The 14,004-nt window shown below is 42.6% G+C and overlaps 1 protein-coding gene across 1 annotated transcript; it reads right to left on the reverse strand.

Moving 5' to 3' along the window:
• Positions 1-300: 300 nt before the first annotated feature.
• LOC140318616 (protocadherin-10) lies at positions 301-6,875 on the reverse strand. The gene is made up of 4 exons (XM_072396430.1): positions 4,127-6,875; positions 1,720-1,778; positions 1,473-1,600; positions 301-1,072 (listed from the first exon to the last, which is right to left on the reverse strand). The coding sequence occupies exons 1-4, from the start codon at positions 6,647-6,649 to the stop codon at positions 768-770; spliced, it is 3,015 nt and encodes a 1,004-aa protein (XP_072252531.1). The 5' UTR covers positions 6,650-6,875; the 3' UTR covers positions 301-767.
• Positions 6,876-14,004: the final 7,129 nt, after the last annotated feature.

Consider the following 14,004-nt stretch of genomic DNA (forward strand, 5'->3'; position numbering starts at 1 on the left):
GGAAAACAGCTTACGAAGGCAGAAAGCTTTCCACCATTGTAAGAGTAGCTGCAGAACTTTTTCAACCCAAATAATTGACTCAAGCTCATTAAATCTAGATCTTTGAAACTTAATCCAAAAGATTTATGTATGCAGATTGTGTGAGTCAGTGGTTGCATGAGCTGAGTCAAACTTTGAGTCATATGGATTTCAGCAGGTCACACATGCGTGCTTAAGAGACGTAGAAAAGACCAGGTGAAAAAAATACTTTATTTTCATAAATGTATACAGTACATGTGTGGGAAAAAAAAAATCACCCATCATTACAGTGGCCTGCTTCATAGTGCAGCTTGCATATACATTTACATAATATTTGTCATATTTACACAAGCTTTGTCAGCAAATAAACATAAAAAAGAGCTTTTCTTTTCATAAAACCAAAAGTATAAATTCATAAGAATGTGCAAAATTAATGTCCACTTATGCTTTTCAAAACATTTTGGATGGAAGTGCTGCTCCGGTTTGATTGTCTAAATAATAATCATAATCATAGTAATAATTGAAGTAATGATAATAATAACAGACACATATAGATAATGTTGCAGTGGCATGTCACATACATCACATCCATCAGACTCTTCTCCTTCTGGGACTGCTGATCCTCCCTATTTTATATACCACTTATCAATCATACGCTAATTTCTTTATGTCATGAATCGTCTCTCCTTTTGTTGTACATATGAGGTTAAGCATCATTTCAGTCATCGATTTGGGCAGTCACTGCAAAGTCAGTCATTGTACAAGTCATTGTTTATCATTGCCGCCTCTCCCTGTGGGGACATCTGAAGGCGTCGCTTTTTGCCAAAAGTGGAGAAGGAGTTGTGAACATCCAGCTCACTTCGCTGTGCAGTGGGCCGCAGGGTACAAAAGCCTGATGGAGTTCCAGGGATGTACACATTGTGGTGGTAGTCAGGTGGTGGATGGGGGTGTGGGTGGGAGGGGATCGGTGGCTGCTGTTGTTGGGGAGGAGGTGTGCACCGAGGAGTCCAAGGGCGAGAGGGGAGCCCACTGGGTGAAGGAGACATCTTATAGTCTATGAGGACACAGGATGGCAGAGGCAGCAACTTATTATACACTACTGACCTTACCACGACAGGGCTATTGACATTTGCATAACACTTGTGGAAATTGCGGCCCATTTTTTGTTTTGTTTGCAAAAATGACAATAAACAATTACACGGAGCTAAAGAAGAGGTCTGCAGTAAAAAGAGAAACTAATGGTGCACATAATAACCCTCATGTTGTTCTTGATGGCATGGATGGGGGCTGTCTTATAAATAATAACAATTAGGAGAAGAAGATTAGTAAAAGATTGATAAATAATATCAATTAGGAGAAGAAGAAAAATACTGTAGTATAGGTGAACATAAACAGTTGTAATTGTGAATGTGTATAGTTTTGATGAAAGTTGCTTGAGGCGCATCGAATCTTACCTTTCATGCCTTTCATATGAGACCCCCAGGTCCAGTACTGCCCAGGTGTCATGGAAGTGACATAGTTGTCTGGGTCTGCATGCATGGCCTTCCGCATTAAGGTGCCATCCATGTTGATAGAGTTGTAACTGCAAAAAAAGGAAAGAAAGCATTTTATATTCATGAAAATCCAATCTTTCTAAATATGATAATGTGGTGATGCATTTAAAGACTCTGTTCAATCCAGCTCATTATTTGAGCATGATACCTTTTGATGGAAGAGTTTTGATTCTTTGTGAGAGTCCAGTCTGTATTTGGCTGCTTCAGCTGTGGGAAAAAGACAAGTACGCCTTAATCAAAATTTGACTACAATTACCCCGATTAAAATTCCATCTAATAAGTAAAGAACCTCCCTATTTTCAGAAATGTTTTCCTTTTAGACCATGTTTAGTTAATACCAGATTTGCTGACAAACGACGTCTGTTTACGGTGCCCTCCTATGTCATAAGGGTCAGTGGAAACTGAGAGGAGCAGTCCATTGTGTGTGTCTTGACCTGGAGACTCTTTTCTGGTGGATCGTGGCTGCCGCCTTGTGGAATTTTGTCAGAACACACATTGGAGGAGAAGCCTTCAGCTACGACTCGCCTGTTTCTAAGTTTTGCTTTTATCCTCTGTTGCACAGCGGGAAGGGTGAAGGAGGGCGCCCGAGTGATATTTATTCTGGATAAGCTGCTCAGAGTATCGATTCTACGCTCTATTAATTCATCCAAAGTTGTTAACAGTGAGGATGCGATGCAAGCGTATTATTACATTCGGTATTCAAAATACTTCCCTCGCTAAATACGCACAAAACCAATTAGAACCCCACCGGGATGAAACGAAACATGATTTTAATCATCAAAGGAAACCGTGCTGGGGAGAAAATTAAGAAAATTACACACGTCATTGTTTCGTGGATTTTATGCATCATTTTACGTTAATACTTGCCTGATGCTCCTCGAGCAAGGTTTTTAATTAAAAGTCTCAGAGAAAGCATTGAAAAGTTTGCAGTCCTTGCAGTTGTAGGTGCATTTATATAGCGAAACATGGCACTCATTCATGTACCTGCCCTGCGTTGTTTTTCATGACTGAATGTGTCCTTAATTTCCCTTTTCACCTTCTATCCATCAACCTAAGCAGGCATGTGAACTTGCTTTACATAATGCTCACATAGTTTCTCTGTGATTTGTCTTCTATATGTCATTGACGACCTCACGAGGACTCAAGAGTACACGCTGAGGGAATCCGGGTGAATTAGAGGAGCCAATTAATAGGAGGAAGGACACATTCTCCTGAAGGAGCATACCCACAGGCGGAACAATCAGCGTGACCTCGAAATCCCTCTTGTGGCCAGAGGTGTTTGTACCAGTGACATTTCTCACTTTGCCTGGTGGAGTCTGGTAAGAGGGCTCTGACTGATTTGTCCCTCTGCGTTTTGAGGAAAAGCGCGGAGACGAACATCAGCATATTCACGGTGTCCCGCTCCGCCTATTAGAAAACACCCGTGTAGACATCCTGCCACTGTAAATGCCCTCTTTCATTGTCTCCTTCCCTCCCTCTTCTTCGATTACAGCCCTCCTCTTCCCCTCCCTCGCTCGGCAAACATGAAGCCTCATCTCTCCCTCCCTCTCTCCTCACATTTAGAGGACAACGCCGGGGCCGATCTACAGGCTGTCCACGTCTCAGTCCAGCCTTGTCCTTGCACCCCCTCTTCCTTCTCCTTGCCCCCTCCCCACAACAATGTCCTCCCTCGTCTCTCCAAAACCGGCCATGTGCCATTTCTCATCAATAATTGACAACCTCCCCAACCCCCTTGTGAACACGCTACATAGTATGTGTAGTGGAGCGATACGGTCGTGCTTGTGCCCTTGAGGCATAGTTAGTGAGGTTATCTGTCCTATATTGTTAGTTCAAGTGCAAGAAGGCGTGTGGCAAAACCGGCTAGGCAACAAGACTTGTCTGAATCCAAACCACTTATATTCAGTGTCACGTATATAACCTTGCGTTCTTTTTCAAACTCAGGTGAATGTGCTGTAAGCAGGTATGCGCTCAATCTCATCCCAAGTATACGGCAGTGACCCTGCAGGATTATTCACGCAGGTCATAATCTATTACAACAGCTTGGTACATTATTGTTAAACGCTTGAATTGTTACCAAGACTGAAGCAGAGGGTAGCTTTATCTGCATTTCTCCTTTCTCTCACACAGTAACTGACATCTCACTTCATTGCAAGACATGGTCTGCGCACATCAAATGCTCCTCGCAAGATGAGGCTCTACACTTTCATTAACAAGTCAATTAAATTGTAATCTCACGTCGTCTCATTTCATTCCCCGGGTGCAAAACATTACCACAGGCATCACAATGAAGATGAATTATTATCTTAATATATTCAAATGACATAGTGTGTAACACTATGAAAAGGGTGAAAAGAATGACTCAACTCAGTTTTCTTTAACTTGACTTTAAACCTGTGTGGCATGCGTGATTTGACCTTCATGGGATATAATGTCATAATGTCATAGTGTCATAGATTCTTACTAACGTCTTTTGACGTTATTTTTGACAGAGTATGCCAGTTGAAAAGGACAACACCCCCTCCCAGGTCTTATTCTATTATCTGAATTGACTATACCTCGCTGGGAGTAGTTGCTCCGTTGTTTACAGATGCGCTCCGGCTGTGAGCGTTCCATGAATTTTCCGCGCTCTTCGCCTCGTTGTTCCTCGGTGTGCTGCTAGGGCTGCACGGCTTCAGAAACATAAAGTCACTTTTGGCTGATTCGGGGGTCAGACATACTTTATAACAATATGACTGAGAGAGACTGCTATTTCCGTTCACCTCCATACAGTTTGTGGGCACTTTGGCCGCAGATGAAATCTGCAGGTTGAGATTAGATTTTTTTAACACCTCCGGTGGTGGTTCTGGCTGAAACCCACCGCAACAGCAGCAGGCTAAAGGGTGCAGGTTATACCCGCTGTGGGTCTCTCTGTCCTTGTAGCACTTGACCGCGGCCAGCACGATAATAGCCACCAGGAATATCAAGGATATCGTGCTCAGTGACACGATCAAGTAGAGGGCGAGGTTGGAGGGGGGCTGTGGGCTGAGTGTGAGGTCTCCGAAATCTGACAGCGACTCGGGTACGCTGTCTACCACTGTCAGAACAATGGAGACGGTGGCGGAAAGCGGTGGTTGTCCGTTGTCCTTGACTAATATTACAAGTCTTTGCCTTGTTGTGTCTTTTTCAACTAAGCGGCGAATAGTCCTGATTTCCCCTGTGTACAGAGCGACACTGAACAGCCCCGGGTCTGTCGCCTGCACCACCTGGTAGGACAGCCTTGAGTTCTGTCCTGCGTCTGCGTCTAACGCCGTTATTTTTGTAACCAGATACCCGGCGTCTATTGACCGTGGAACTACCTCTGTGGCCACGGTGCCGTTTTTGGGCAGCGGGGATATAATAACAGGTGCGTTGTCGTTTTGGTCCAAGACAAAGACGTTGACTGTGACATTGCTGGCGAGAGGGGGAAAACCAGCGTCCTGTGCCTGTACCAGAATCTGAAAGTTTCTAAGTTGCTCATAATCGAAAGAGCGCAGAGCGTAGATATTGCCGTTGTCGGAGTTGATTGAGACATAAGTGGACACGGGCATGCCCTGAATCTGACCCTCGAGAATAGAATAAGACAGATAGGCGTTCTGGTTAGAATCAGGGTCAAAAGCAGAGACAGAGCAAATGGAAGCGCCGGGGGCATTGTTCTCGGTCACATAAACTGTGTATGAAGGTTGGGAGAACCGCGGGGGGTTGTCGTTAATGTCAGACACTTGAACAAGGATTGTTTTCCTGGTGGATAGCGAAGGAGAGCCCAAGTCTCGCGCTGTGAGAGTTATGTTGTACTCAGACACCGTTTCTCTGTCCAGGAATTCGCTCGTCACCAGAGTATAATAGTTTTTGAAAGATGAATGGAGCTGAAAGGGGACGTTGTTCGGAATCTGGCAGTCCACGTTCCCATTCTCTCCCGAGTCCCGGTCCATGACGCTGATCACAGCTATCACCGTGCCCGGCTGGGCGTCTTCTTGGACAGGTGTGGATACAGATGTGAGGATGACTTCGGGCGCATTGTCATTCACATCTAGGATGTCTACCAATACTTTACTGTGCACCGCCACAGCCGAGGGTCCCCTGTCTTTTGCTTGTACATACAACTCATACACACTGGCTTTCTCATAGTCCACAACGCCCTTGACTCGGATTTCACCCATGTACGGGTCAACGCTGAACAGCTCACGCACCTTTAGAGGTGCGTGCCCGCTAAAAGCATAAGTAACCTCCCCGTTCGAGCCTTCGTCCAAGTCCGTGGCGTTCAGTTTCAGCACCAGTGTCCCCCTAGGTGAGTTTTCCACCATGCTCGCCCGGTAAACAGAGCGGTCAAACACAGGCACGTTATCATTGGCATCTAGCACTGTAATAGTTATCAACGCTGTCCCGGAGCGCTCCGGTGATCCTCCGTCATAGGCAGTAAGAACCATTTCGTGCTTTTTCTGCTGTTCCCGGTCCAGTGGGGTGTCCAGCACGAGCTCAGCAAACTTGCTTCCATCATTGCGCGTCTGGATATTCAATAGGAAGTGCTCGTTTGCGCTCAGCTGGTAGGAGCGCAGAGAGTTGGTACCCACGTCCTGGTCCTGTGCGCTCTCTAACGGGAAACGGGAACCGGGTGCGGCAGATTCCGTGATGTCAAGGTTAAACTCACTCCATGGGAAACTGGGCGAGTTGTCGTTTACATCTAAAATCTCAACTTCCACCCTATACAGCTCTAAGGGGTTTTCAATGACCACTTGTAAGTGCAGAAAGCAGTTTGGACTTCGTTCACACAGCTCTTCTCTGTCTATCTTTTCGTTCACGAAGAGAATACCATTTTCCAAGTTCACTTCTAAATACTGCTTCTTTGCGCCGGAGACAATACGAAACCGACGGGCTGACAGTCTGGCCACATCCAGACCCAGGTCCTCTGCGATGTTGCCCACAAAAGCTCCATGTTCCAGCTCTTCGGGAATTGAGTATCGAATTTGTGCAAGAACCAAATCCACAACACACGCACAAAAAAGCAGACATATAACTAGACCAGTCACCGGTACCCAGCTGCCTCTGGAGAGTCTGTGATCCATTTCAGCAGTGTGCGTAAAATCACCTCACCCAGACATCTTTCTCCTCAAAAGCCATTCAGCCGTACAGCTACAAAGTAAAAACAGGAGGGGGCTTGTCCCAAGTTAGAAAATAAAATCTTCAGATGTAAATTTGTCACATCTGTGTGTGTGGATAACTTTACAGAATACTGACGATGAGAAAGCAGGGAGGGAGAGGAGAGCGAAGGCTCCTTTCTCTCTGTTGTGCCCCGCGCGCAACACTGATGATGTGTGAACGGAGGAGGCTCGCGCTTTGATTTTCCAGTGTATTAGGCACTCGGAGGAGCTGGTGGGGAGGCGTGTGTGTGTGTGCGAGAGAGAGAGAGACAGACAGACAGACAGACAGAGAGAGAGGGAGAGGATGGGTATGTGTGTGAGTGTTTGACAGAGAAAGAAAAGGCGAGGTGGAGGGGGTGGACGTTGATTCTCGCTGCTCCGTATTGGAGGACGCCGACGCGAAGTGCGACTCTAATTACTGTAGACGTTTAACCCTTTCACATCCCCATGTCTGTTCGTCTGACCCATTGAAGAGACGTGAGGGTGTAAATTTGACACCAGACGTCAGAGCCAGATTTGGATTAGGATACTAACTGTGTCGTGGGTGTCGCTTTCTAGGCTGAATTTACCAGAGGAGATCGGATAATGTTTTGTCTTGGTGTCCACAATGTCTGAAAGGGTGACGGTGATAGCTAACATGATTGAACCAAGTTTTGATATAACCCCATTATAGCTGTAGAAAAGAATAAACTCCGGGGTTCCACTATGCTCCACAAAGCTCTCATTGGCTTTGCCTCAAATGGTCCAGTGGCCACTACCAGCAGGCTCCAGGGACTTAATAATGCTTTTTAATTAGAGCCCTTTGAAGATGAATGCCCGCACTGCAAAACAGTCCCATTCATTAATCATCACAGACGAAATGGGCTTTTACAAAAAGAATCTTTGATAGGTCAGAGTATTCATTTTTAATCAACATTCAAATCAGTGTGAGCTACTTTGTGGAGCTTAAAATGATTACACTGACAATCATGGATGGACAACACTCCCATACAAATATGCATTACACGACTTTAATTCACTTAAGTAGACCTGAACATGTATCAACATAATCAACATAAAAGCAATGTCATAAAGATTCAATCACACTTGTTCTCTAATCAGGTTTTATAGTTCGGATTAGGTGAATATCCCAGATAATAGGTGATGTGTTTACACCATTGGAGGCGAAAAAAGGTGCACATGTATGCTGAGAAAATTTTAGAATGCTAAAATCAGATTATAAGTGACGCCAATGGATGAAAGTACTACCACTATCGTTTTTCATATGATAAGACTGAGAAGCCTTTTATGGGCGCGGCACGTGTTTGCCCAGATCTAATCTTTTCTCTGTTTATCCTGGTCAGTTAGACAACCAGTGAATGACACAGAGTGCGAAAGGAAGAGTGAGGGGGAATTAAAGGATGCCTTTGTGAATTTGAGTTCGTCTCCAGAAAGACACGAGCGGCATCCTAATGTGAAACTGTGGATTGAAATGTGAAAGTCTCTTCTTGGGACTGACGACACAGCCTTGGCCCTCGGGCAGCGTTGAGCTTGTTAGCTACTAAAAAGAGGGTGGAAAAAAGATGAGAGAACAGAGAAACAAATATTTCTGCTTCCTTATGGGCAGCATTTTTCTTTTATTCTAGATGACACATTTTCCATCAAATTGCCCCTAAAACCCGAGGACTGCATCCTCTGTTGGAAATTGGAATGGTGACTTGTCCTCTATGAAAGTGATTGGAAAAACAAAGCAATGCTGATGTCTTATCTTGCTGTGATCTTTTCAGCTCAAAAGAAATCAAATCAAACAGTGCTATCGGGGATGCTTCCACTTTGAATTAGCGGTTGTTTATGATATTTCTCCCTCAGTCAAATGGGAAAACAATTAATCATCAGGGAAGGAACGTAGTTTCTGTGTAATTCGTGTTTAGTTTGGCATTTTAAAATGCTTTTTTATTCTAAAAGAAAAGTAGCCCTGTTGCTCTCAGCGTGCACCGTCATTTGGAAGAAGTTGCAGAAAAACGTCACTTATCATTTACTTGGCAACAAAAGTTCTAACCCATCTCTCCAGCAGTCCCGAAATGCCACACCCTCCCCCTTTTCAGGACAAAAAAAGAGAAAAAACTAAAATCCCCAGGTTTAAATAAGCAGAAAACACAATCTGCTTGTAGACTTAACCTCAAGCAGATGGTTAAGCTTCTCCAGAAATGATTACATTTCTGGAAAAAGAAGAAAAAAATCCCCACCACCAGTTCCATTGCTTTCCCCTTCTTTTTAATTAACGGAGTGAAGGATTAGTGTGCAGCTATCCGGGATCAACCGTTCTCCGACGGAAGAATACAAATGTTTTGTGATAAATAATCCCACAGCACTCCGACCGGCGCTCCCTCGGTGCATGTTACATTAACATGCATTACACGGAGCATTAAGCTGCTCTCATCCGCCCTATCGCCTTGCTCACCCCCATTGTCCGACAGGAAGACAGTCATTACTTTCTCTGAACTGCCGCTCAACAGCCACCTGACCGTGACCCGTCATTGCACTTCCTGAAGAGTGTCGGGGGATGATATGGCGACGGGGGGCTGCAAAAGGGACGGGAAAGGACCGTTTCTATGAACTCATAAACGCTTCTCTTTGGCACCCTCAAAATGAAAAAGTTATTTTTTTTTTGTACAAATGTTTCCATCTTGAAACTGGTGGGCTGCTTTTCTTTTGGCCCATGATATGAACGAGCGGGGAAAACTGAAGCTCTTATTTTCGGTGATTTAATGGCGCCATCTCCTGGAGACTCTGCTGAACTGTAGAAATTTAGCGCAGCAATTGGCTCTGCTGCGTTGCTGAACAAGATACCATAATCAAAACATTTTTAAAAGATTTTTCATTTAGCTTACCTGACAAATTATTTGGAATCTGATTCTCTACCGTGTCCATTTATGTAGTGGTGGCACATTGTTTTTGTGCTTTATATTTTTTTTACATTTATGCGTAAATGTGACCTAAAACATCCTCAGATGAAGTAGTATAAAGAGAATGTTACTTCATCATTTATCATTCAATCAAGTGAGCCGCTGCATGCGTATTTGGGATTAGCACTTAAATTGAAAGCAAAGTTAAGAGTCAAGTGGTTTCAATCAATGAGATATATTCAGGTGTGAGCTATTTATTGAAGAGGGAACTATAAAAGACTGAGCTTCATAGCATGGTTGTGTAGGATCAAGGACCTCAGGATAACTTCAAAGCAACTAAACTGCTCACATTGGCTAATGTTAATGTTCATGACTCCTCTCTCAGGAGAACCCAGGTCTTTTTCGGGCTGCAAGGATGAAGACCATTGCGCTCCAAAAAGTATATTGCTGGTGGTTTGCTGCAGATCAAAGGCAGGAGTCAGAAAACTCCTGGGAAAAAAAAAACATTTTGTGGACTGATGGCACCAAAATAGAACTTTTTGGTTTTAACAAGAAATACAAGAATTATTATATGTGTGGCACTGCCTGTTTTCTTGCATCTGGGCCAGGACAGCTTACTATCACTGATGAAAAAAATTCTGAATCATACAACGGAATTCTGACAGAAGATATCTTGACATTTGTGTGTGAACAAACTCTCAAGAGAAAGACAGACAATAACCAAGACAACAAATAAGCATCCAAGTTGTTCTGCTAAGAATGTTTGAAGAAGAAAGTTGTTCTTTTTTTCTTAACGGCCAAATCACAGTCCTGACTTTAATCCAATGGATACACAGAAAGACTTGAAGCGAGCAGATCACGTGAGGAAACAGCAACATCCCAGAGTCGAAGCTGTGTTGTGCGGATGAGTGGGCTGAAATTCCTCTTAGCTCATGCTCAGGAGGACTGCAGCAGTAAGACAAAGAAAATGTGCAGATCACTGAAAGCAACAAGGAGGCATGACTTAAGAACAAATCATTTCTTTGCAGTCGTCCCCGTCACCCGTGTCACAGATACAAAGAATATGTCATATGAATAAATTGATTGTTGACAACCAATTCATGTGTGGCTGCAAAAAAGTTCTGAAAACAGTTATGATGCACACTTCACCATCATGTCTTTGGAAAACTTGGCTTGCAATGAATATAATATCTTATCACATACAATTCTTGTTGGTACATTTTAAACTGTGAAATTCACACATAAACATTGATACATACGACTTGAGCATGGGGCATAGTCCTGGGCCAACAACATAAATTAACAGTGAGAATAAGGGCGGATAAAAGGTGATAATGTTACAACTAATCTAGACTATGATCATCACAGAATTGAAGTCCACCTTCCAGAAAGGGAAACAAAATGATGAATACGTTTAAAAGAATAAACATTTTGAGCTTGTTGTTGTTTGAGCAGATATGGCCGATTCATCTGAACAACAAGTCTACTGTTGTCACTTTGTCCTCCATCAGGGTCCAATATTCATTTATTAAAGTTTTTCCATATTAATTTATGATCCTATGGCGCCATCTAATGGACATTTATCTACATAACAACCACTGCAAAGAAGGCCACAATGGTGAGGTCACACAGTTTTTACTTGAGGCTTATATGCAATCAAGTTAATTGTTTGATTCAGTAACCCATGTGGATTAGAGGGGGATCGAAATGATTTCCCAACATTTTTGCAGACACGTTGTAATTCAGGTTGTTGTTGCATTACCAATGCACACTGACCAACGTTCATGTCCGTGAGTCCTCTGTCGGGAGAACAATGGTGTTTATCTCAGGCAAGGAGAAAGCTGCTGACCTCTTAAAAGGACATTGATGTCTGTTTGCAGTTTGCTGAAGATCAAGGGGAGGAGCCAGAAGACTGTTGGGCATCGATTTGAGATTTTTTAAAAATGAAGGTAGCATCATGATTTGAGCCAGTTTCCACTATCTGGGCCAGGATGGCTTGCTTTATTGCTGAATCAATAAAATCAGAAAACTCCCAGTGAATTTTGACGGACATCTGTCTGTGGATAGAATTTCAAGGGAAAGGTAGTCTTGCACCAAGACAACATGAAAGTGTCATATTCATAAATGGACTAATTAAACACTAAACATTGAGTTTAACACAAATGTGTTTCAGACTACAGTCTTCCTTGTGATGTCTTTTAGAAAAGTTTTTCTTTTGCAACTGAAAAAACAGACTTCATAAAGTTCTGATGCACATGGAACATAAGGTTTTTTTCTCTGAATTTCCCTTGTTCACATAAATTGAGCGTTGCCATAGATACAGGTGGGAAACAGTTATTCCAGGTGCAGGCTTTTAGATTATGTCAAACACAGAATCTGAGGTTTTCTCCCAGAATGTACTTCTCATGATTGCTTCCAGCCAAAAAAACACAAACACTTTGCTAATGGAGCAAGCTGCTTGTCAGGATAAGTCATTTAAGTTTTTAAAGTTGGCACCCCTTCAAGGACCAATGTTTATTAGGTGAGTTTTCTTTATTTTGTTTTTTTTTTCAACTCTTAATCTGTGAGCTTCTGGCGCCATCTGCTGGACATTTATCTACATTTCAGCCACCAATGATTAGCACTACTCAAAAACAAACGATCGGACGTCAATATGTCTCTCATCAACAGCCTTTTTTGGGACGTTATTTACGGTTGTTGTTCCGTCATTTCACAGTGCCACCCACTATCTTCATTGCTAATGTTGTTTTTTGTTTGTTTGCTTTAGTTTGCTTTTTTTATTTTATTTTTTATTTTTTACCATTTTAACTTGATTAAACATTAGTCCTCACGGTAAAATAGTTAAGATACATTATATCCAGTTATTCAACTGCAAAAACATTTCGGCACATATGTTTTTTCATTTTCCATTTGATAATGTGAGTTATATGTCGTTTTAAATCATGGTAAACTTGAAGAACCACTAAAAACCACAAGAACGCCACTTGTTATAACATGAATAAACAGTTATATAGCGACTTCTACTGGATATAGCGTTGCATGTCTGGGCTGCTGTTAAATCACAACATACTATGTGCATGTGATAGGCAAATAAATCGCAATTTGAACAGTGGAAATTGGTTTTAGAGGTCATTTATTCTTTTTTTCTAACTAATATAACTTAGATTCTGACTTTTTTATCCAAGGCAAAAGTCAAATGAGAATTTGTGGTGTTTATATAGGCTACAAATTGTAATTTCTCCACCCGCACAAGTTTTTTCACCCTCTTTGGATTAATAATCCTTTTACAGTAGTATGACGGTGAAAAAACAAAAAAACATCGGACAGCGCCCGTGGTTGAACCTTATAGTCCGCGGACCGTAAGACAGAAACGTTCAGTGTAAGAAGTAACCACTGAGCTAAACCGATGCAAAGAACACTGGCTTACAACTTCCTTTTAAAGCTCTTTCTGTATACGGACGTGTTCAGGGTTGGTTTCACTTCTCCTTTAGCGATTCAAGCCACGAAGAGGCAACGTTACGAGTCAAACTAAACATGTTGAATAAATACAGAGCAAATCCAGAAATAATTGTATGATAAGTCATTTGAGATCTCAAAAGTTGTGGAGCTGACGTGTGGGGACAGTGCTTGTCTTCCTGAATGAGCACACGCTCCAGATCACGTGGTGTGCGGTGACTCAGAACTGACCAACAGCTCGTTTTGGTCTGCTTTAGAACTGTGATGCGCAAAAAGATGAGTGATATTCAATAGCAGATCAGTGAATCTCAATAATATGAAAATCTTATTGAAAATCTTATCTGTTAGAAAAAGCTTTTATTATATTCATCTCCTTCAATTTACCTCAGTGCCATAACTGGACATGGCTGTATGACACTTTCTGCCAATGCACACATTTCTTCCACGTACTCGGGTAGCACACAGGTGAAACGGAGGGATTTGGTGACACTCTCGAGAGGGATTGGAATGACGTATCCCTTTTCAGAGATTTTCATGTTGACACAGAATGTCCACTAGGAGGAGCTGGAGACTAATAAAACACAGACCGAGGTACGTTTTCCACATTTTATGTCTGTGTTCTATACAGATATAAACACATGCTCTAATGAGGTATGTAAATCTGCTTTAAAGGTGTTTGTTAAAGGTGTTTGTGTGCCTGTGTGTGCCTGTATGAATCACCTTTGATATTATGTGTGCATGTTTGTCAGATAAATGACAATGTTTTAAAATTATTTTGATTACTTCAGCAGATGTGTGCGTGCGTGTGCATGGGTGTGTATGCGTTGGGGTCTGAGGTGAACAGAAGTCAAAGGGAAGCCAGCGCGGATGCAGCAAAATACAGAGATGTGATGAAAAGGAGGGTGACTTCCATCTGCAATTAAGTTCACCCCATCACTC

Source organism: Leuresthes tenuis, unplaced genomic scaffold (assembly GCF_036924035.1).
Source record: "Leuresthes tenuis unplaced genomic scaffold, fLeuTen1.0.hap1 SCAF_11, whole genome shotgun sequence".
Lineage (NCBI taxonomy): Eukaryota > Metazoa > Chordata > Actinopteri > Atheriniformes > Atherinopsidae > Leuresthes > Leuresthes tenuis.

Coding starts and splice junctions, on each gene's coding strand:
- LOC140318616 (XM_072396430.1), bottom strand. CDS start 6,649: ATGGATCACAGACTCTCCAGAGGCAGCTGGGTACCGGTGACTGGTCTA. Junction 1,779..4,126: donor GAGCAACTACTCCCAGCGAG/GTATAGTCAATT, acceptor TTTTTCCCACAG/CTGAAGCAGCCAAATACAGA. Junction 1,073..1,472: donor TCATATGAAAGGCATGAAAG/GTAAGATTCGAT, acceptor GTGTCCTCATAG/ACTATAAGATGTCTCCTTCA.